Source organism: Coturnix japonica, chromosome 3 (assembly GCF_054131305.1).
Source record: "Coturnix japonica strain WE chromosome 3, WE-NBRP24, whole genome shotgun sequence".
NCBI classification, from domain to species: Eukaryota; Metazoa; Chordata; class Aves; order Galliformes; family Phasianidae; genus Coturnix; species Coturnix japonica.
This window is the reverse complement of record NC_140665.1, coordinates 80666244-80690872: the sequence shown is the minus strand read 5'-3', so window position 1 is coordinate 80690872 and position 24629 is coordinate 80666244. Positions and strand designations below refer to the sequence as shown.

At 37.1% G+C, this 24629-nt stretch overlaps 1 protein-coding gene across 3 annotated transcripts in view; it reads right to left on the bottom strand.

The window, feature by feature from the left end:
- EYS (EGF-like photoreceptor maintenance factor) overlaps positions 1 to 24629 on the bottom strand; it is a 779301-nt gene that overhangs the window by 322842 nt on the left and 431830 nt on the right. For 2 of the 3 annotated variants that reach the window (XM_085543820.1, XM_085543821.1), the window contains 3 exons: positions 8920 to 9044; positions 5488 to 5612; positions 2398 to 2644 (listed from right to left, as the gene is read on the bottom strand). In XM_085543820.1, coding sequence (XP_085399946.1) covers positions 2398 to 2644; positions 5488 to 5612; positions 8920 to 9044 — 497 coding nt within the window. Of the gene's footprint in view, positions 1 to 2397; positions 2645 to 5487; positions 5613 to 8919; positions 9045 to 17062; positions 17284 to 24629 lie in introns of those variants that run through there. The other variant, XM_085543822.1, reaches the window with a different exon arrangement.

Genomic DNA, 24629 nt, shown 5'->3' with positions numbered 1-24629 from the left:
TTTCTATAGGCACAAGATAGAAAATGAGTATGTGATTCTTGCAAAGATAAAGGCAGCAGGTACAGTTCTATCAGTGTGTGTATTTTCTGCAGTGTGATATGAGGATGAATTTCTGTGAGCTCCACTGATGATGTTATTCTGTGAGATGAAGAAAATAAATACCCAGAAGTAATAGCAGTAGCTCCCATTAGTGCATACCAGCTGTTTAATATTGCTGAGTTCATTCAAAATGCCTCATAAAATGGAGTCTGTTTGCTGTGCAGAACTTGGTCTGGGAATACATCAAAGAGTTTTATTCCAGTCAAAGAATATGTTGCTCATATCCGGCTTAATTCACTTCAAGAATCAGTAGACTGTGATTTAATGTTTGCAAGTCTCTAGCTGATTTATGAAAAAGTAATAGCTAGATATTAACAAGGAAGAGATGTTTGCATTTGAGTTTCATGAATAACTAACAAAGTAAGGAAAGATATCTGTTTTAAAATAAATATCTTATTAGGCAAATCAGTAATTATTGAAGGACTCTGCAATCTCTGTTGCTCTTCTGATCCTGAAAAAAAACAGATGATCGTTCTTCAGGATTCATTTTGCAACAACCAAGAGAGAACTGACTGCACGCTTGTAGATGCAGTAGTAAACCATAATCCAAGGCAGAGCAATGACTCGCTATTTAATTCTCTTGAAGTCTCTGGAATGTTACTTGTGTCTCTGGCAGACAAAGGAACTGGTCTGGTGCTGCTCTAGTGATTAAAGTTGTTTAAGAAAAACAGAAAGTGTAATAAATGAGATACTATCATAAATGTACTGGGAACAAAGTACTATCTTGTATCTACTTGTATTAGTAGCCACATATGGTACAAGTGTGATATTAGTCTTTGTTCTTACTGAGCTGAGCAGCAAAACAAATAACATGCAAAGAGATAACATCTGCTGACTTTTCTGTCCTAAACAATGTTTAACTCTGAAGTGATATTTTTCCTAGTTTACAGATTAGCTTAGCCAGATTGCTGATCAGAAGTATCCCTCAGCTGGAAATATATGTTTTTTCAGATGTATATGGATAAAGATGTTAAGAAAGAAGAGGAGAAAGAAAAGGGAAGGAAAAGAGAAGGAAAAGGGAAGGGAGAAAAAAAAAGAGAACTCCCAAGCAAATTGATTCTGCAGCAAATTACATGACCACTGAAACCTCATTCAGTCTTATGAAGGTATATAGCAAATACAACTCTGTAAATCATATTTTAATAAAAGCATAGAAGTGGTTTTAGTGACCTCAAGAGCTGAGTAAATGCAAACCCTCCCATTATTCATATTTTGTATGAGGGCCAGCACCAGAACAAATGGTGCACCTCAGAGAAGAAGTATTAAATTTTCTAAATCCATTGCTGCTGTGAATCAATATGAAATGAAGGAATTACACATCATATCCATTGAGAACACCAGTAAACTAGATGACATGATATTCTGGAAGACGTACAGATGTAACTGCATTTAGTAACTGGATTTTTGTCAGCCTCATTACCTACATCAAGAAGGAATATTACCTATTAATTAGACAACAACAAAACAAACAACTCCTAAGGCACCCCTTCAAAAAGACTAGCCTGTACAGAAATCAAATACTCCATAAAACTTATAAAAACAGAAATCCTAGCAAGAGTCCTTACACAAGTAAGTACCTTGAAACAGTTTATAATTAAAAAATTTTGAAAAAAAAAAAATGTATAAAGACAAAGATGTGCATGCTATGCATATAACACCATGTGACAATGAAGATGCAGTCTTCAAAATAAACTGTTACACCTGGTGTTGACTTAAAATATTAGAAAAAATAATAAAAGAATAGGGACAATTTTGAGATTCCCCAAAAGACCACACTAAAAACAATCAAAATAGCAGATACATTAAGAGGCTTGTTTATGATGTTTTTAGTGCAAAAGTATCTAGATGTACAGAAAAATAAGCACCCAGAAAAGATACAAACTTGAAAAGGTAAAACAAAGTCCCCAGAAAGTAAATTACTCTGGAAGAAAAAAGGGAAGGTTGGCATTAGGGTTACAGAGACCTGAACATTATATGAGGCATGTGAAATTTTACTCGCTAGCAAAGCCAACTGAAAACCAAGCTAAGAGCAAGTGAAGTTTTCCTTGTTGGGTATGTGAGATTTTGGAGAAATACGTTCATGAGATAAAAAGTAATTTTCCAATTATAAACACGTAATTAAGAAAGGACAGTGGATTAAATTACAAGAACAAAGAATAGCATAGGAAGGGAAAAACAATATGCTGAAGAAGAAAATAAATATACTTTGAATACTCTTACCATGTAAAAAAAAAAAAAAAGCACTAGCAAGGAAAAAAGGCTTGATATAACCATGACTCAAAAGCATATTTCTCTTACCTTGGGCCACTTCTTCTGTATGAAAATCAGGGATAGCATGTTTAGACCAAAGTTCCATAGATACTGCTAGCGATGATGGGAGGTCATTATCTAAAATTTCAGTAGGAAACAATTCATCCATTTCCATTTTCTTACTTTGGGGGATAGTAGGTAAACAGGTGACATTGTTTATTCCATCAACGCAGAGAAACCCACTGGAGCAGGATTGTATAAGGCAATCATTGTAATTAAGCTCACAGCTTCGTCCCTGAAAGAGAATTTTTAAAAAGCCATTTTTGAAGGCAATTTGCATTTCATAGTCATGCTAGTTCAAATTATTGCTTTCTTTTGATTCTAAAGTGTTTGCTTATATTAAAATCTTCACATTTTCAAAAGCAAATCTAATCATCTGGAAAATATTGCTCAAGTACTTTAATAGCACAGTTGTATATTTAAATTTTTTAGCTAAATGTTATTTTTTATTCCCACTCAGTACTACAAATTATCAATAAAAGTTATTTCCCCACAAGTTTGTATTTGTACAGTATCACAGATACTGGCTTTGCCAATTAAAATAATCATCTTTATATAAAGGTACTACCTCTACTTAAGAAGTTACGTAGTTATAGAGAGAACTGTACTGACATAGTTGTTTGAAAACCTACAGATTGCTCCAATTGCTCTGATTGTCAAGTTAAAGATATGTTTTCCTTTTGTATTTCATTACTTATTGCCAGTTAACAAAACTTCATACAGCACCATTTTATATATTTGGTCTGTAGTTTACTCTTTGGAAAAAAAAAAAAGTGTAGCAGCAGTTTTAAATTGGAGTTTTATTTTTATCAAGACTAACAATTTTTTGGAAGCCAGAAATATTATATCTAATAATACATTAAAAATTTCATAATCAGTATTCTGTAATAAAGGGAAGAAATGATACATTTCTGTCACACCAATAATTATGTGAATTAAATGCGCTCCTGAGGTGTGAAATAAGTATACACTGAATCTAGCCTAGGTTGTTCACTGATGGTTTTATCTGGCATTCAGATTATGTTTTTGCAGAGAAAAAATAACTAAACAGCACAATGATCTTCCCATTACAGCTGTTTGGGTAGAAGTATAAATACTTCATGAATGAAATGAGTTCTTTTTAGCATGAAGATCTGAGTATTTTCAAAATAAAAAGACAGTGTTGCTTAAATGATCCTCCATCTTGACCTTGTTTTCAGTACCAGCCTGCTTTTGAAGACAATGACAACAGCAGTTGCTATGAACTGCAAGGAAGTGTCAACTATCTCCATTGTACTATGCAAAGAAGCTCCCTATGAAATCTGTATTCCTTCTTTCACTGGATCATCAGTAACTTTAGTCAGATTATATGCACTGGTACATGATTTATGGTAAAATACAAGTTTTACAAAACTACAGATAGTCACTGCAAATGGGAGAAACTCCTGTTAACTGGAAGAATGTATATGACTTCCCTATCTTCAAGAATGACAAGAAGGAACATCCAGGGATTTACAGGCCAGTCAGCCTCACCTCAGTTTCTGGGCAGCTGATGTGTTCTAACTACTCCTAGAAACCATTTCTAAAGGGAAGTGTCTGTGCCTAAAGCAGAGGGGTTGGAATTGGATAATCTTAAAGATCCCTACCAACCCAAATCAAGTTGGTAAAAAAGGGATTAAAAGAGTGGATGGCTAAAAGCTGACTAAACTATCAGGCTGAAAGGCCTCTTGCTAAAAATCAGCAGTGTAAAGTTGAGCTGGAGGCCAGTTCCTAGCTACGTACCTAGAGCTCTTCATTAAAAGATATTGCGACAAAGTGAACCCATAGCATGTTTCCACATGACACACAATCAAGGATGGTTGGTTGATAAGTCAGATGAGTCTATTTTATGTAACTATAATATATGGACCTCAAAGGGCTTAAGAAATGTGATGCCAAGATGTTGTGAAACTCAAGAATGAGGAATGCAAAGCACTGCACTTGGGATGGAAAATCTGCATTCACCAGTACATACTGGAGGTTGACACACTAGAAAGCAACTTTTGTCTTGGTGGATGACAAATTGAACATGGTCCAACAATAAGCACCTGTACCAAAGACAGACGTTTTCCCACCTTTTAGACTTTTTGTTTTTTCTGCTTTATTGCAGTTTGTTTTTTCTCACTGATGGCAAAGAAATTTCTGTTTTGGGAAAAAACCCTACAATTGTCTTAAGTCTGAAAAATTACTTCTTTCTTTCTTGACTTGTCTGCACAACGTTTATGAAGGTAAATAGGAGTCCTATTCACAACAATTTGTTCCTTCTATTTTGCAGTCTTTAATATAGAAATCAAATGGTGAATTTATATTAAAATGAGCACAATTGTCATAATTTATAAAGAAAAGTAAATCAATTAACAATTTCAAGGTTAAAGTTCTAGAGGTACAGAAAAATAAGAATTTTTGTAGGTAAAAGATTATACACTTACTCTCCTTGTAACTAACTGCAAAACATTAAATGATACTAGTAAGTTAAACTTGAGTGTAATAAGGTGAAATACAAGCTCAAATTGTAGATATCTACCACACATCTCCCACTGCATTAAGAAGCAGCATAAAGTGGTAGTGGCAGAGTGAAAATTTCAATCTTAGATAAATAACATGACTGGCATTAAACCATCATTAATGGATTCTTTTAATATGTTAAGTAGAGGGAAAAAAAAAAAAAAAAAAAAAAAAAAAAGCCCTCAGAGATGAGCATTCAAATGATTTGTTTGATTTACTGTCAAAGAACTCATTTTCAAAACATAAATCTGTATGACATAGTCTGAAATACGAGTAATCTTAATATGTATGTAAAATAGTAATTTACTTTGATGTCTGATAAAGCCACTACATAACATCAGTCTTTTTTACTTTTTGTTAATATTAGGTGTATAGTTCTCTGGAATATTGGAGTAAAATGAGCTAAAAAAAAATCAACAAAGAAATTACAAAAATACATAATTTTCTGGAAGACCAGGTTTTATCTAAGTGAGGATAATGTGGCAAAGGTTTACATACAGCACACGACAAATAGTCAGGTTAAGGAAAGGAGAATAAAGGATATCAGCAGCTTACCACAAATCCTGGCTTGCAAAAACAGGAATAACCCAAACTGGGGTCACTCTGAACACAGATGCCATGTATGCAGGGGTTGGATATGCATTCATCAACATCTAACTCACAATGCAAGCCTTCCCATCCTGTCAAGAAAAAGAAACAAATAGAAGAACTGTAAAATCTAGAGATGTCAATCAAAAAATAAAGCTAGGAGTAACTATAAGTAATCCTCACATCTGTTTATAAAGTGTATGGAAGACGGTACAATGAACTGTCTGTGGTTTCCTGAACTAGAAAATAAAAATAGCAGTAAAAAGTAAGAACCCAAACAATACAGACATTATAATCATACTCTACTGAAAATCTCTTTGTGAAATTAATATTTGCTGACTCTTATTACTGTAGAGACATAGCTAAGCAAACAAGTAAAATTTGGATATACACTTGCTTATTGGAATTAACTGACTTGACAGGTTTCCCTTCACCTACAGAATTAACTGTATTGTTAGCTCTCTTGTGTCTAAGAATAGTCAAGGGTAAAATGTTCCCTGAAACTTATAATCTCATTTCAGATGTGCAGAGTGTAACCCCAACCACTTTTTTTTTTTTTTTTTTTTTTTCCTACTGAAATTTAAACTGAAAGTGTATGGAAATATCTATCTTAATTTTTGACCTTTCTAACCTGCTAAATTTGTGCATTATCATCATACTGTGGAAGGAAAGGTGGAGGTTTAGACAGATTACAACAGTCAAAGCTACAGAAAAGAAAGGAAATGGTTTAAGAGAGAAACTGCATTGTGTAGAAACAGAAGCTACAGCCCTTAGCTGGAAAGCAATTTTAAAAAGTCTGTATTCAAATATACTTACATTATCAGTAGCTTTAAAAAACAAAACAAAACAAAGCAAAAAAACAGAAGACATTTGGAATTCATTAAATTTTATGTCTGAAGCATGGTAATGATAAATGATAAAGCTTTTAAGTCATCTGTATTATTCAACGGGATTAAAAAAAAATATCAGAATATATCATCACCTACCAAAGATAGGTGATCACAGAATCACAGAATCACAAAATGACCCGGGTTGGAAGGGACCTCAAGGATCATGTAGTTCCAACCCCCCTGCCTAGCAGGGCCACCAGACATACACATTTACTAGATCAGGTTGCCCAGGGCCCCGTCCAACCTGGCCTTGAACACCTCCAAGGACGGGGCATCCACAACCTCCTTGGGAGCCTGTTCCAGGGCCTAACCACTCTCCTAGTAAAGAACTTCTCCCTAACATCCAACCTAAATCTTCCCTCTTTTAACTTAAAACCATTTCCCCGTGTCCTGCTATTGTCAGCCCTTTCAAAGAGTTTACTCCCCTGCTGGGTGTAGGTTCCCTTCAGGTATTGAAAGGCTGCAATGAGGTCACCCCGCAGCTTTCTCGTCTCCAGGCTGAACAAGCCCAACTCCCTCAGCCTGTCCTCATAGGGGAGGGGCTCCAGCCCCCTGATCATCTTCGTGGGCCTCCTCTGGACTTTTTCCAAAATCTCTATGTCTTTCTTGTACTGAGGGCTCCACACCTGGACACAGTACTCCAGATGGGGCCTCACAAGAGCCAAGTAGAGAGGGACAGTCACCTCCCTATCCCTGCTGACCACCCCTCTCCTGATGGAGCCCAGGATCCCATTTGCTTTCCGGGCTGCCAGAGTGCACTGCTCTCGTCCATCAAGACCCCCAGGTCGTTCTCAGCCGAGCTGCTCTCAAGGACCACTCCTCCCAGCCTGTACAGGTGCCTGGGGTTCTTCCAGCCCAAGTGCAAAACCTTGCACTTTGCTGTGTTGAACCTCATTAGGTTCACCTGAGCCCAGCTTTCCAGCCTGTTGAGGTCCCTCTGAATGACATCCCTTCCTTCCACTATATCGACCACACCACTCAGCTTGGTGTTGTCAGCAAACTTGCTTGAGGGTGCGCTCAATTCCCTCATTGATGTCATTAATAAAGATGTTAAAGAGCACCGGTCCCAAGACAGACCCTTGGGGGACACCGCTCATTACCGGCCTCCACCTGGACATAGAGCCATTGACCACCACCTTCTGTTTGCAGCCTTTCAACCAATTGCTTATCCATTGAGTTGTCCACCCATCAAATCCACTTCCCTCCAAATTGGAGATGAGGATGTGATGGGGGACCATGTCAAAGGCCTTGCTCAGGTCCAGGTAAATTACATTGGTTGCCTTCCCTTCGTCCATCAGCGCCGTCACTCCATCATAGAAGGCCACAAGATTAGTTAAGCATGACCTTCCCCTGGTGAAGCTGTGCTGGCTGTCTCGGATCACATGCTCATTCTTTATGTGATTGAGCATGTTGTCCAGGAGGATCTGTTCCATGATCTTCCCAGGCACGGAGGTGAGACTCACCAGCTTGTAGTTCCCTAGGTCCTCCCTGCTCCCCTTCTTATATACGGGAGTGACGTGACCCTTCCTCCAGTCATCCGGGACCTCACCTGACAGCCACAACTTCTCAAATATGATGGAGAGCGGCTCAGCAACCACCTCAGACAGCTCCTTCAGGACCCTGGGATGCACGCCATCTGGCCCCATAGACTTGTGCTCATTCAGTCTAAGGAGGCATCTGGAGCAAGGAAGCCTCGTCAACAGCCTCCCCTTGATCAGGTGGCCTGTAGTATACCCCTAATACCAGCTCACCTTTATTAGTCCCATCTCTAATCCTAACCCACAGGCTCTCAACCTGTTCCTGACTGTTTCTCATAGGGAGCTCCTCACAGTTTATCCAATCTCTGACATAGAGAGCAACTCCCCCACCCTTCCTACCTCGCCTGTCTCTCCTAAATAGTCTATAGCCGTCGATGGCAGTATCCCAATTGTGGGAGTCATCCCTCCATGTTTCTGTGATAGCAACAATTTCATAACTTTCAGAGATGGTGATGTCTCAGACTTTGAAAGTCAGCAGGGACTGTTATGATCATGAATTCTGGCCCTTTATATGGAAAAGCCCAGAAATTTTTCAGTCAGCTGTTCATACAAGAGCACATTATCTTTAAGGATTACTGAGTGTCTCTTAGACATTTATATACATATGTATATATATATTTATGTATGTATGTATAAAGTTTCATCTGGGTGTAAGTTTATTCCTAAAATTAATGTAGTTCTAGTAAGCTAAAGACATACTGCCTTATAAGTGAAAGAGTAGTCCTGAAAAGATTAAATCTGAGACTGCAGGAAAATACAGGCTTATTGTGACATTTTCTAAAACTCCTACACTTTCCTAAGTTGCAATAGCTGTTTAATTTGATCTATAGAAGCACGACAGCTGCATTCCACCCAGCAGATCTAAGCATGAGAATGTGTGGAATCAGAATAAGAATACTGTAGTTAAAATTTTCAGAAATTTTCATCAGTTAGATGAAATTTTAATCACTGTCCTGTCAAATGTCTGTTACCTTTTTGACACTGACAAGTGTACCCATTGACATGATCTTCACAGGTTGAGCCATGTAGACAAGGTGATGAATTACACTCATTAACTTCTATTTCACAAAACTGTCCAGAAAAGCCAGCTAGACACCTGAAGAAAACAGCATTACAATGTGTTATACTATGCATAATCAATTGTATAAAATATATTTGTGTGAAAATATTTCATATAATCTAAGCACATTAACAAGGCACAATGTCATGTATTTCTTTCTATTCTAAGGAGCATTTGACTGTAAACCATGGAGATGAATTTATGATGGCAAAAATCATTTGCAGTTTTCATATTTGAACTGTAGTATCTGGATGAGGATCCAATCTAACAGTCTCAACTGCAGTTTACTGCTTCTAACACAGTGAACAAAAACAAACCATTCTTAATGTGGTCTAGGGAGTCTGCCTAATAAAACAATTTATTTAGTAAACCAGCTGCAATCTTTGGAAAAGCGCTTGTTGAGAAATGTTACACTATTAAATATAGCTACATCACAGATATCATAGGGACCACTTTTTTTATTATCATTCTAATTATCAAATATCAGTCAAATTAAAGCAAATTTTCTGGACTTTTCTTGTTGTAAATCTCATGATCATTAACACCAAAGGTCCATAACATAACATCATTCAAAATTAATATAAATAATTCATAATATAGTTCAACATATAACTTTACAACTGACCCAAACACACTTGCAATTCCTCTAATGAAACTCAGAAATCTTGCTAATCTCTTCATTGAAAACGACTGTGTAAATATACCCTTGCATACATTCACAGCTGTACAGACTCAAATGCACTCTTCAGAGCAAAGCCCAAAAATGGTGTTTATGACATCTCTGTTGAGATGTGTTGTAATACAGATACATTTCACACGAGGTAATGTACTCAAAATCTAATGTTACCAGCTGGGTGGTGTACATCGTGCCTGTCTCCTTGTCTATAATGAAGAACATAAAACTTTATGTCCCACTTACAGGAAGATGAGTACATCAACAAATTGCCTTTGAGTAAATGTCACTTACACCTCAAGATACCACACTGTGTGAATACAAAATACATCATTAGAATGAAATATCTGCAGTGTTTACCTTAGCTTTCCAGAACCTAATGCAAAAGAGAAGGGAACAGGATCATGTAACAGTTAGATGTGACAATTCAAGAAGAATCATAATATTATTTATTGGTAGTTATATTTTGATTTCTGCCTTGACTATTAGAACATATTTTTTCATCTTATATGGAATACATTCTAGGTGATGGTAATTTGGAATCTATCAAGATGATGAAAGTAGAACAGATTTTTCAATACCCATATCACCTGCAGAATACAGTGATGTCACACTGTTTGGAAAATGTACAAATTGAAGCATATGCTACTATTTTGCAAGTAGCAAATCACAGAATCACCAAGGTTGGTAAAGACGTCCAAGATCATCCAGTCCAATTGTCCAGCTATCATCAACATTTACCTCTACAACATCTAAACATTTCTTGAAAACCTCCAGGGATGACAAGTTAATCATCTCCCTGAGCAGCCCATTCCAGTGCTGAACCACACTTTTGGAGAATGAGTTTTTCCTAACATCCAAAATAAATCTCCCCTGGTGCAACTTGAGGTCATTCCCTCTAGTCATATTGTTGGTGACACGGTAGAAGAGGCTGATCCCCATCCTACTGCAACCTCCTTTCAGGTAGTTTTGGAGGGTGATAAAGGTCTCCCCTGAGCCTCTTCTTCTCAAGACTAAACAATCCCAGTTGCCTCAGTCACTCCTCATAAGACTTGTGCTTCACACCCCCCACCAGCTTCATTGCCCTTCTCTCAAGTTCCAGGGATTCAATGACTTTCTTGTAGTAAGGGGCACAAAACTGAACACAGTACTTCAGGTGTGGCCTCACCTGTGCTTAGTACAGATGGGTGATCACTTCCTTGCTCCTGCTGGCAACACTATTTCTGATACAAAATTACAATAATCACAATATACAAGAGAAAAGTGATGGGTAAGTTTTAATGAGTGAGACACAAGGGGACTTGTATTTCATTTGTGCTACAAAACTTAAAGCAAAATCTAATAAAATATAGTTTGGACTTCTATATAATTGCCAAACATCAAAATCTAACTTAGAACTGGATTCAATCTACCTAGCTTCCTTTATCTAACTTTATCTGTTTTCCTAATCATAGAATTCTTCTGTGCTCAATGGAGCAGAGGACACAGAGGATGATTCTTCTCACTGAAAGACTATTTTCTGCATATACCTTTGTCTTTCCTTTGACTATACAACATTATCAAGCAACTTCTCCTAGGTTTGGGAAGGAGAACCAGAACAATGAATGCCAACAAGATAATGTAAATTACATCCTGTTGGCAAATAATAGAAAAAAATGACAACTAAACAAAGGGATAACTGGGACAGTTTAAACACATTGAATGTTAGCCTTGTACTTTGATATGCTTGAAGGCACTTTTGCTTTAGAAAAAAATTAAAAAGGGGTTAAAGCAAGCTGGAAGATCTACAAACTTAAATAAAAAATCCAGACAGAATGCCTATGCATATCTAAGGTGAGAAGGCTTGATTTCAAGCACAGAAGAAAGGTTTAAGGGTCTTTTTAAGAAATACTCAGTTGGAAGCTTGAAATGGCACCTCTTTAATATGCCATGTGTACTCTTGCTCTGAATTGCTATCACTTTGCATGTACTTGCGAGAATGTACTCCTTTTCCTATGTTAGGCAATTGTTAAACATAAAAGAATATTTAAGTACATTTAAAGTATTTCAGATACTGAAATAGCTTTCTGTTTTTGTTGTTGTTGTTTTTCTTCCTTCCTTCCTTCCTTCCTTCCTTCCTTCCTTCCTTCCTTCCTTCCTTCCTTCCTTCCTTCCTTCCTTCCTTCCTTCCTTCCTTCCTTCCTTCCTTCCTTCCTTCCTTCCTTCCTTCCTTCCTTCCTTCCTTCCTTCCTTCCTTCCTTCCTTCCTTCCTTCCTTCCTTCCTTCCTTCCTTCCTTCCTTCCTTCCTTCCTTCCTTCCTTCCTTCCTTCCTTCCTTCCTTCCTTCCTTCCTTCCTTCCTTCCTTCCTTCCTTCCTTCCTTCCTTCCTTCCTTCCTTCCTTCCTTCCTTCCTTCCTTCCTTCTTCCTTTCTGTTTGTTTTGTTATTGGTACAGTACCACACACAGAATCACACACAGAATCACAGAATTACCCGGGTTGGAAGGGACCTCAAGGATCATGTAGTTCCAACCCCCCTGCCTAGCAGGGCCACCAAACATACACCTTTACTAGATCAGGCTGCCCAGGGCCCCGTCCAACCTGGCCTTGAACACCTCCAAGGACAGGGCATCCACAACCTCACTGGGCAGCCTGTTCCAGGACCTAACCACTCTTCTAGTAAAGAACTTTCCCCTAACATCCAACCTAAATCTTCCCTCCTTCAGCTTAAAACCATTTCCACTAGTCCTGCTATTATCAGCCCTTTCGAAGAGTTTACTCCCTTCCTGGGAGTAAGTTCCCTTCAGGTATTGAAAGGCTGCAATGAGGTCACCCCACAACCTTCTCTTCTCCAGGCTGAACAAACCCAACTCCCTCAGCCTGTCCTCATAGGGGAGGTGCTCCAGCCCCCTGATCATCTTTGTGGCCCTCCTCTGGACCCTTTCCAAAATCTCAGTATCTTTTTTGTACTGAGGGCTCCACACCTGGACACAGTACTCCAGATGGGGCATAATTACATATAACTGATGCTCCTGACTGCAGAGGCAGGCACTCTATTAAGTGAATAATTCTGAGCAATTACAAAATAACTAACAGTAAGCATGCTACTGATAACCATTAGCAATTCATCAAACATCACTTTAATGTCGCTAGATTTCCTAAACTACTTTGTTAAAATTGCAACAAATCTTCTGTCATATTGAGGATATTAATGAAGTTAATGATTCTTAAGAGATGTCAAGAACTTCAGTCATTTCTAAAATTTTTGTTTGCCTGAAATTTCCCTTAATCTTACTCCTTGTATTTATATTTTATATTTTTGTTCTTCCCCTCCACAGAGGCCCTTCCCTTTAGTAATTTCTTTTTGAGGATCAGGGGAGACATAAACAAAAGAAAGTGAATTTAAAAGACTTGAAAAGTTTAAGTAGATACAGAAAAGAGTTCTTGTGCTATAAGTGGCATTAAACCCAATCAAACACTTTGGAACAAATTTGTACAAAGGGCTTAGGATATGTCCATTCTGCAAATGAAAAACATGGGTATTTAGATAGATTTCATATCATGGTATGACCACTTCAGATCTTTTATACTGATTAAAATTTAATAAAAAATAATGTATACCTTTAGAAATAAATGCATATCCAGATTTAGTAGCAAATAACTCCTAGAGCTTATCTGATAAAGAATAACACACTGTGAAGGCTGAGCTTTTAAACTTAGAAAGGTATCAGCATAAGATCAATAGTTCTGTAGTGAAAGGCTGCAGAAAAATACTGATCATTTTCTGGGAAAACAAAAAAAGAACAACAACAAAAAACAAACATGAAGCTTATCCTCACTAGGAAACCTGTGACACAAACTGATCTTGAAGTGCAACCAAAACATGTGGGGCACTTCCAAATTCAAATTCCTAAATTTGGAGCAAAATACACAGGGAAGTTTAAATGTGCTTTTCTGTATACTTGACCCTTGGAATTACTGGCTGATTCTTCTGATGAGAAGTTAGACAAATCTAAGTAAGTTGAGTTTGTCAATAATTATTTTACCAGATAAAGGAATTGTGAGAGATAAGATGAGATACAGCAAGAGTAGTAAAAGAATAATAGACTTAGGACAGGGTATTACAGGTGAACAAGGATCCAAAGATTTGCACTCTTACCCCAACAAATGGTGGTGACAACTGAGATCCTCATACTATGCCTTGATGACACTGAGTATCGTTTTGCCCATAGAGATAGTTAGGCAAGAAAATTAAAAGTTTTGTACCTTTCACACACGTTTGATGTCAAAAGTGGTTGCAGACACCTGGGAAGATACAGTCAGTGCAAAGCAGTAAGAAAACTTTGCTCTCTGGATCCTGAATAACAGTTGGGAAGATCTGTCATATTCAACATCTTGGCTTTATTAAATAATTTTCATTATCTTCTTTCCATTATGATTCACTATAGTTTGATAGAATCTGCTATTTGTTCTTGCCTTACAGTCACTGTGGTACTTGGATTCACTAACAGTGGAGGGAACAGTATGAAGGCCTTTCTGCAGAACAGGGCTAGGATACTTAAATTGACTGAGGCATTGCATAGAATCAAGGGACAGATGGGAAAGGCACTGGAGAACAGACCTGTAATGGACATGGTATAAAAGCAATCTGGAAGCTTGCAGCTGTCCTGGCTACACAGATAGGGCTAAAAGAAAGATGACTCACTTAGGATAAGGACTTAGCTGTCTAAGGGGCTGCCCATTAATAGAATGATGAATTAACCTTTCAACATGAGGGAGCTGTATGGGTAGAAAGACATCTGAGTTATTATGGGTCTGCCTACATACGCTTGGCTGACCTATTTACAGGACATGAATCAAGTTCTATTAAATATTCCTATTAAATATTTCCTTAGTAATAATAAAACACACTGTAAGTATTAATAACTTTACTACAGGTAGATTTGCAGAACTATATGAAGTCATAACATTAACATTTATCTCTATTTTATCAGTATTTTATATTTAATATTTTATCAATCAGAGGTCAGGTAAAGTGCTACCTACCTAATTTGCTGTCTCAAAGTGCAGCAGATGTCTTATTTCTACTCCTGCTAAACAGTGGGTCAGACCAAGCAATTTATTATAATCATCCTTATCTTCATGTCATTTTTTACAATGTGATGCAGCATAATTTGCAGTTTATAAGACCATCACCACCCCTTTGCTGATGCTCTTTATATCAATTAATATATTTAACCTAGCAAATGCAGCAAAGAAATAGACATTTTGATTTATCAATCAGGTAGAAGCATTCATTTACAACAAATCTACAGAACATACATGGGAGAGTAAAGTGGTTATTTTTCCATTAGTGCAGAGCTGATCAAATCGATCCTAAGAACATCAATGCTTTTGCATCAAAGTAACAATCTATTTTTTTTTTCTTTAGATGAAAGCTAGAAGAGCAGAAGAGGTATACATTAATTGATTGATTCTTCACACTCCAGCATAAACTCAGCTGGCCTTAGTCTCTCACATTCATGGTTACTAAACAAAACACTAATTGAAAACTGCTCTAATCCTGGAAATCATGCTGCATAAGAAGCTCTTTTAGTATGCTATTGTTATATAATAAGTAGGTATGTGTCTTTAAAAAAATCTTGCAGTTATTTAAACAACAAAAATATACAAGTACTTCTATACAAATAGCAGAATTTTTACTTATAGCAGTATCAAAAATATTTAACTAAGAGTTAAGTGAACTTCACAGTCTAGTTTAACCGTTTTATGCAGAAGTGGAGTAATTCAAGCCTCATCAGAAACGTTCCACAATTTAAGGTTGACAAAATATTTGAATTTTGTTAAAGTTTTACTTCATGTTACTTCTGCATTCCAAGGGCAATTGGCACACAGGAATTTATACCACATGAAATACTACATTTAAAAAATTTAAAAATTCCAAAGTCATCACCTTGTGACTAATAAAAAGACTTTAATGAAGAATTTTGATCTGCAATGATGCAGATTTTGATGCACAGTGATTTTGTTTCTGTGTGAGTAAACTTCTACCCTCAGAGAAAATCTGAAAAAACCCCAAATGTCAACAAAACTTTTCCCAACAACTCTAATTCATATGCTATTGTAACTCATAGGTCTTCAAGTCTCTTTTGTAACTAATTGCTCTGTGAGTCTATTTTTTATCTATACCCTTATCCTCCCCTCTCCCTCTCTTTCTTCATCTGCCTTGTGACCTTTTACAGCTTATGAATAATTTGTATATCTGTGACATATAAGGTTAAAAAAACACACACACACACAAAAAAACCTCCATAGTTTCTGCAATGCAGTACAGAAGTTTATTAGTTTTTTTCTGGGAGCAAGGATTAACAGTAACTGTAGTTATAAGAGAGCATTTATGCTGTAACCTTTACCTGTCTATTTGAATAATTGAACCTAGTAAAATCAATGAACTTTATGGACCAGCCCACACTGTGAAATCTGTTTGGGACATCAGTTTTTCTTCATGAGTGTTAACCCTGATGAGTAGGGTAATGTTTTGTTAATACTTCTTGGTTTGGTAATTAGGATTTCATGAAGAATAATAGATCAATGTGAAAAGTACCTCTCCTGATCAACTGTCTTTGGTAAAATAATCTTGTAAATGTGAAATCTCTTTTGACATTAGTCAAAATCTGCATTTTCAAATCTTTATTTTCTGTCCAAAATAAATCTAGTTAACAGCTCTACTGTAACAGGCCAGCACAGTCACTGCAAATTTATATTGAGATTGCAATACATTATTAACAAGCTACGAAAAGTCACTGGCTAAATGTCATGGAAGCTGAGATATAGCAGCACCTTGGGATTCATATAACAAACAGTTTAGTTTTAATCATCTTGGACCACAAGGTGCCTTGACATTTCCGAGGCAACTTTTTCCTTTTTAACTTCCACTGGAATCAGACCTCTATTATCTCAGCCATAATTCTGAGCTTCCAGTGTGAAAGAGTTTTACCACCTAAATTTAAAAAGTGAAAAATTGATCAGATGTGAACCTTATCATTCATTTAATCAATGCTTATACACAAGCTTAGAAATTAAAAAATGGGAAAGCAAGAAAAACTAAATAATTTGAGCATCCCCAAAATACTAAAGATGTTTCCTGCTAAATGCATGAGGATTCCCTCAGTATTAGGTAAAAAAATATTGTTAGTCATATTCCTTACATACTACTTTTTTTGAAAGCAAGGCCAAGAGCTATGGGGATGTTAGTACAATTCTGACAGAAGATGCAGAGTCTAAGCATTTATAATTAAAAGTTGCTGAATCCCACTGACACCTCATGGCTATTGAATCAGATCCTAATACCAAGTTCCTTCAGCTGGGAAGCCTTTCTTCCAGATCTTTCACTATTCTGAGCAGGATTACAAGCGCAACGACACATCATCAGTAGGGTAAAACTAACCTGTCTCACGATGGTCATCATGCATTTCAAAGAACTTTCACAGCAAATTTTACCATGGACTTCAGGTAGCACTAAAAATCTGGGAGCTGGATGGCAAGTATAATGAATTCATATTTGAGGAAATTGGTCCACATATAGGTCTAAATATCAGTCTATCAGACACAGCTTTTGACCTTTTACTACATGAAACAAAAAACAAACAAACAAACAAACAAAAAAAAAAAAGACATCACATTAAAAACAAGTTATCTGTTAATTGGTCATCTGCCTGAACATTGTAGATGTGATCTAACAAACATTAATAACCACCTTCTGCTTTGAAATTTTGAAAAAATATTGGAGGAAATAAAATCCCAAACACCTGTTTTAAAGGATTCCCAGACTTGTGTGTGCATGTGTGTATAAACCTTTAATAATTTTCATGATCCCACAGCGAAGAACTTTGCTGTTATGGTGGTTTCAGGGATGGTTTAAACTGACAGTCTCTATAAAGCAACTGGCTCAAAGTAATATGAGTCCACAGCCTTAATATCAGTAATACTACTGAAAATTACTTCCCTTGCTGTACTTTGGAACATCCTTTTAAGGAAAGGATTTGAGAAAACAGCCAGTACACAACTTACAGAAATCTTCCAAGAGAGCTTTTCTCAGATTATTTTCCACAAAATCCTTTTATTCCCTAGAGTGACACTGTGATTGTTAATTTTTCAACACTGACAATGAAGCTTTCACCAAACTACAAGTTTAGGATATCGTAAGTCCTTTTTTAGTATATATTACCTTTTTTTTTTTTTTTTTTTTTTTTTTTCCCTTTCCTCCTTGGAACTCTCCTTGGAGACACTGTTGAGAATGGAGAACATTTATTTATCTCTAAAGTAAAATTTTGCTTAGAATGAAGTAAAAGAAAATAATAGCTCTCCAAGGCTGTCAGGAAACGTTAGTTCTATTTTAAAGAATAGTCAGTGAGAACCAAAAAGAAAAAATTTGGTAATAACACACTTGAGTGTATATTTGATTTTAGAGAGCTTTCTTCAATTTATTCTTCTACAGTTATGTTTCCATTACTTTAACATCAGACTGTCTCCTAGATATTTACAGCCTGAGGTGGCAAGAGTAATCTTTTGCCTTTCTACTTTCTTTCTTAGATTATGAGAGAAAACATTCAATGATTATTTGACAAAAATAAAGCTGAAAAGAGGAGATGCATATATAGTATAAGAGACTGAAGTTCAGACCTCACTTCCTCAAATTTATGCCCAGATTTTTAGTTTCAGAATTCTCCACTTTAATCATCCTTTTCTCTAGAATGTAACTTTGCAAAGGAAAAATGAATTTTAAAAGAGTAATTAATAGCTTTCTCAAATAACTGATTTTAGAACAGGAGTTATAAACCATAAGGTTGTGATCTTATCTGTATCTTCACTCTTAACAGCTATACACTTCCACTACCAATCATGCTTTATCATATGCATACAAAACTGATCTAAAGATGTATGATATTTATTGCTGTCTTTTTACCCCTGTCTCTTTTGCATATTATTGTCTGATAATATCATAGAATACCAAGGTTGGAAAAGACTTTCAAGATCAATCAGTCCAACCGTCTACCTTCCACCCCCACCTCTCCACTAAAAAACATCCAAAAGTTTCTTGAACACCTCCCACCATCACCCTAGTGGGTAAATGTAAGCAACAGCTTGTTCTTAGGAAAACTGCCCCTGTGAGCATATCGTGCTAGCTACATCAGCACAAGGTGTTATCACACCTTGGGGAAAATAAAAAATAAACAAAAAGCCATCAATGCAATGGTTAAGGCAGTAGAGACAATAGCTAGAGCATTATTCCTAACTATAATAACAAAAATCCAACGTGTGTTAAGCAAAACTACTTTTTTACTAATCAAAACATGCAAAACTACTTGCAACACTATACTTTTATTTATAAAATTCTCTACCCAATAAGACTTTTTATTCTCACACAACGTCTCAAGACAACCACAACACTACTAACACAATAGCTAATAGAAGTTCTTTTCTAAGGTCATTCTCTTATTATCAGTAGTGTTCCTGCAGTAATTCTCATTATAAGAGATCTTAAACCTCCTCAGTCCACTTGGAGGCATGCTTTATTTTCCCTAAGAGAAAAAGCAGATTTTACTGCCAGTACAGTCTCCCCACTGTGGTTATCACAGACATTCGTACTAAGTGATAAATCACGTACTTGCTAAATCACAGTTTGTGGGGTGTGACAGTATTATAAGAAAGGTTAATCTGTGGAAGCTCAGGCTAGAGTGAATACAGTAAAATAGCCAGAATGACTGTGCCTCGATGAAAGCATATTGAAGTTAACACACTTCTGTTATTTTTATTAATCCACCCAATTGGAAACTGCAAGCATTTCTTCACATACAGTAGTGTGGGGAAAACTAAAGCAGCAACTGGTATGTATGTGTCCCTGAAGGACTAACAGAAGTGCAGCATTCAGCTGTTTGCTAAAATAATTCACATCTACACTCATATTTCATAAACAAGGAAAGATGTCTGGTCCATCCTTCAAACATAAGTCTTTCTGGGCTTACAGTATTTTTCTTCTACATGCATGGATATGTTAAATCAGTTTTTTAGTCAACAAGTATGCTTGTAACATCAGTTTTGTCATCTCTGTGTGCTATTCAGGCAATGAGTCTCAATTATCGATTCAAAAAAACAGCTTCATAACAGACATTTTATTATTTTATTATTATTATTTCTCCTTTGTTGTAGTAGGTGTGCATGAACACTCGGGCTGTGACGTGACAGGACCTCCCCTGCTTTGTGATGGGATAATATTATGCATAGCTTAAGGGGATGTAGACGAAGTAGAGCCTGTATATAAACAAACACCATGTTGCAAAGGAGGAGCCATTTTTCACTGTTTATGAAATTAGTGCCTGTGTGTAGTTATTTGCCTTGACCTGGTAATTGGTCAGTCACGTAAAGCAGAGCATAAAGAACATTTAGTCTTAGATTCTACACTCCTTAGAATCTAGAATCTTAAAAGTTGAAAAGACCACTAAGATCATCTAGTCCAACCATCAATCCATGGCTGTGACCACTCTAGATCATGAATCACAGTGCCAAATCTACTTATTTCTTCGAAACCCTAGGGAGTGGTGAGGTACTGGCACAGGCTACCCAGAGAGGTTGTGGGTGCCCTAGTACTGAAGTCATGAAAGGCCAGGTTGGATGTGGCCTTTGTAAACATTAATAAGTTCTTCACCATAGATCTGGAGGGGTGGCAACCCTGCCCGTGGCAGGGAGGATGGAACTAGATGATCTTGACTGGTCAGAGGGTGGTGAAGAGCAGCACAGAGTCTGGTTGGAGACCCGTGACTAGCGGCGTTCCCCAGGAGTGAGTGCTGGGTCTGGTCTTGCTCAATGTCTTCATCAATGATCTTGAGGGAATTGTGTCCACCTGCAGCAAGTATACTGATGAGAAAAGCTGGGAGGAGCGGGTGACATGCTAGACGGCTTTGTTGCCATTCAACAAGACCTGAACAGGCTGGAGAGCTGGGCAGTAAGAAACCAGATGAGGTTTAACAAAAGCAAATGTAGAGTCTTGCGTCTAGGGAGGAATAACCGCAAGTATCAGTACAGGCTGGGACATGATCTGCTGGACAGGAGCCCTGCAGAGAATGAGCTGGAGGTCCTGCTGGACAACAGCTTGGCCATGAGCCAGCAGTGTACCCTGGTGGCCAAGAAGGCCAGTGGGACCTTGGAGTGCATGAAAAGAACCCTGGCCAGCAGGTCAAGAAAGGTGATCCTCTCCCTCTACTCTGCCCTGGTCAGGCCTTAACTGGAATAGTGCATCCAGTTCTGAGCTCAGAACATAAAAGACAGGAATATCCTGGAAAGAGTCAAGCAGAGGGCCACAAAGATGATAAAGGGCCTGGAGCATCTCCTATATAAGGAAAGGCTAGGTGACCTGGGTATGTTCAGCCTTGAGAAAAGAAGACTGGGTGAAGAACTTATTAATGTTTACAAATACCTTAAGTGTCGGAGACAAAGGGACATGGCCAATCTCTTTTCAGTGGTCTGTGGGGACAGTACAAGGGGAAACGGCCATAAACTGGTACAAAGGAAAGTCTGTGCCAGTATGCAAAAGAACTTCATGGTGAAGGTGATGGAGCACTAAAACAGGCTGCCTAGAGAGGCTGCGGATTCTCCTTCTATGGAGATATTCAAGACCTATTTGGCTCCCTACCTGTGCAATCTGCTGTAGGGAGCCTACTTTGGCAGAGGGGCTGGACTCGATCTCTAGAGATCCTTCCCAACCCATTCAATTTTGTGATCTTCTAGGTTCCTTCCAACCTAAGCCATTCTATGATTCTGTGATACTATCAATATGAGAAGACAGTAGAACAGTATAAGAATGGATGTACACATTTTATTTACAGACTCAGCAATAACTTAGCAAAAAGTGTTTATAAACAATTCATAGAATTCAGATGGAAAACATCAAGTGATTTCAAAGACCTGCTTCTGATAAAGTGAGTGGAATAACAGTACAGCTCTGTTTTCCTCTGCAAGTTCACATTACTGAATATTTTATATACAGCTAAGAATAATTTTATCCAATAGCACCAATAACATTTATCTTTCTTCTTACCAAGTTACTGCATCATAATTTCTACCACATTGCAAACTTCATTCTTTTCCATTACTGTTTATGGAAAGGTCTATTTCTCACAGTCTCTATTAGCATTCTCTGTTTATCTTTTATGTTACCCGCTCTTTCCCATGCTGTCATAAAATCTTTACTATATAAAAGAGTTTGCATTAATCTTTAAAGCATCTTGTCTATTGCAGAAACATACTCTTAACTCTTACTGAATAATTGCTTCCCAATTTCAGATGTTGGAAATAGAGCTCTTATCTCCCTATGGAAGTGCTTTTTCCAAGCTTGCTTGTGAGGGCCTTCTGTAACAAAGAGATTCTTGAAGTATCGAGTTACCAATCTTAAATATGTTTTGGAAAGGCTTTTTCTTTTTGGAAAACAGAAGCTTTTCTTTTTTTTTATTCAGTTTCATTCTATTTTACTGATACAAGCAGGATCCTTTGCCAGAATCAACAAGTAAGAAAAAAGAAGTTTCAAGCTTTGTCCTTGATACTGAGACTGGATTTTCAGTAGTTTAAGTCACGAATGGCTTTCACTGGTTTTGACTGAAATCATAGATGCTTTGTATTTCTGAAACTAAGACCATAAAACAGCAGAACAAAATTTAACTAATTAATGATTTATATAAAGCACCCTAAATAAATAAATTAAATAAAAAATCTATGTCTTTCTTCTTAAGATGATAATAACAGTCAGAGAGCTTAGTAACACAGAAAACCCTCATAGATATGCATGCATATGATGCATAACTCCTACAGCAGAAAGTCTATCATTATTCTATACGTTTAAAATATCTTCTCAAAAGTAAAAAGTATTCTCAACCACTCTTCACTCTTTAATTCTTTAATCTGCTTGTTCCTTAAAAATGAGAAATTTGTTATTCCTGAATACAAAACAATATTGTAATAAGAGAAATATTAGCTCCACATACAGCAATTTTCCCTTTTTCCCTCTAAACTTTTTTTTTTTTTTCCCCTCTTTTTTGCCAGTTTCAGAATTTCTAAGGACCACTTAAAATGCTTCGTTAAATAGTACCACGAACTCTCCTTAGAATTCTCTTTAGAATCTGACACTGTCCTGGATTTTCAAAATACGTACCAGTAGAGTATATTACACAACAAAATTAAAAAGTAAACTTCCAAAGCATACATGGATGGGCATCAGAAGTGCTTAAGAAAGAAAGAGTAGTGGTATTCTTATACATATGTATTCTACACAGAGATACAAAATGAAACCAATGAATTGACTGTTCCACCTATTTTTATTATTTCCTATGCATTCACCCACTTGTACTACCTTTCACTGATGCAAAGTACCCATTGTGAAGGCAGGGAGGAAGTACACAAAACAAGGATAGAAAGGGACTGTGCCATTTCATTACAGTGCAGCAGAATCACAAGATTTGGCTCATGTTCACAAGCTCAGATTTCTTTCAAGTTTCATACGAGAATTCATCAAACTACATTCTAGTAATCTAAAACAATGGTATCTAGATTAAAGCAGTAATCTAAGACTGGGGAGTGGCCGTTGCTTCCTGAGGGTAATTCACTCCACTTCATACATCTCTTCTATCTTGCAACCTCCGGAACATAAACTAACTGCCCATTTAGAGATGGGATGGTTGAAAGTTTGAGTGTGCCTGTTGCTCTGTTTTGTGTTAGCAAAATCTATACAATTTGTTTACACCGGTGCCTAAATTTTGCCTAGCAGATTTCAGTAAGATGGACCTCATTAGTAGCTTTCTATTCCTAGGAACTTTGTATCAGTAGTTAAATTTTGTATTTATAAAGCTAGTTAGCTAAAAAATGTACTGCTTGCTCTCTATGGCATCTCATTACTTTGAACATCTTTACATTTAAATTTTTTCTCTGCTTACAAGTAACCAGGATCTACAAATTTTGCTCATGAGAAATATTTTATTTTTAAAAGTTGTAAGTTATAGACAAGTACTGTTTTTGTTTCCTGAAGAACATGAAAAGAACCCAGTGTTCCAAGCTGAAAGCTATCCTGAGGGAAAAGTCTACAGGAGTACACTAGAATATAAAAGCTTCATTGAAAAGTAGTTTACCCTTGGAAACTGCCTATTTGGTTATTGCTAAATTACCAAAGATGCTGCTTTAGACATAGGAGGCATTTGTAAAGGGGAAAATCTCAAAATGAAACCCAATTTGATGCCTTTCCTAGGATTAGTCACATATTTCCTTAAGGACATCTGAATTTTAAGGATACCTCGTCTGCATAAGGTCATCTGGATAAGAAATCTTCATAAGAAATAATGAGAAAAGTAAAGTACTAATTCAAACCAAATTACATCAGCCCTCAGATCACTACTGATCACAACTGAGCTCCTAAAAAACATGAGGCCTCTTAGGTCATGCAGTGATTGCACCTTGAAGGATCCAGTCAAGTACTACTTGTGTGCCCCGGTGGCACAAGTGGTAGGAATGCCGCGTTGCAACACCGGAGGCCCTGGGTTCGAATCCCCCCTGTGGCGCAAGTGGTAGAAGTGCTGCTCTGCTACACAGGAGGCTCGAATCCCGGGGGGTTGGAATCGATGATCTCTAAGGTCCCTTCCAACCTGCACGAGACTATGATACTATGATACTACAGATTAGGGCTTCAAGTAGATCCTTCCAGCTGTCAAGAAAGGGAATGTTATCACACATGTGATAAGAAATAAATTTCTTACAGAATATGCAAGGAAAAGTTTGGATCTCTGTAAAACTTTTTACAAGTATTTCTTCCTTAAGGGAATTAAGGGTGTGTGAACTATAAATGAAGGGCCATTAGCAGGAGGGACATCAACATAAACTGGGGAAAACAATAATGGGAAAATACAGGAACGGGGCAGAAAAGTGAAGCCCTGTGT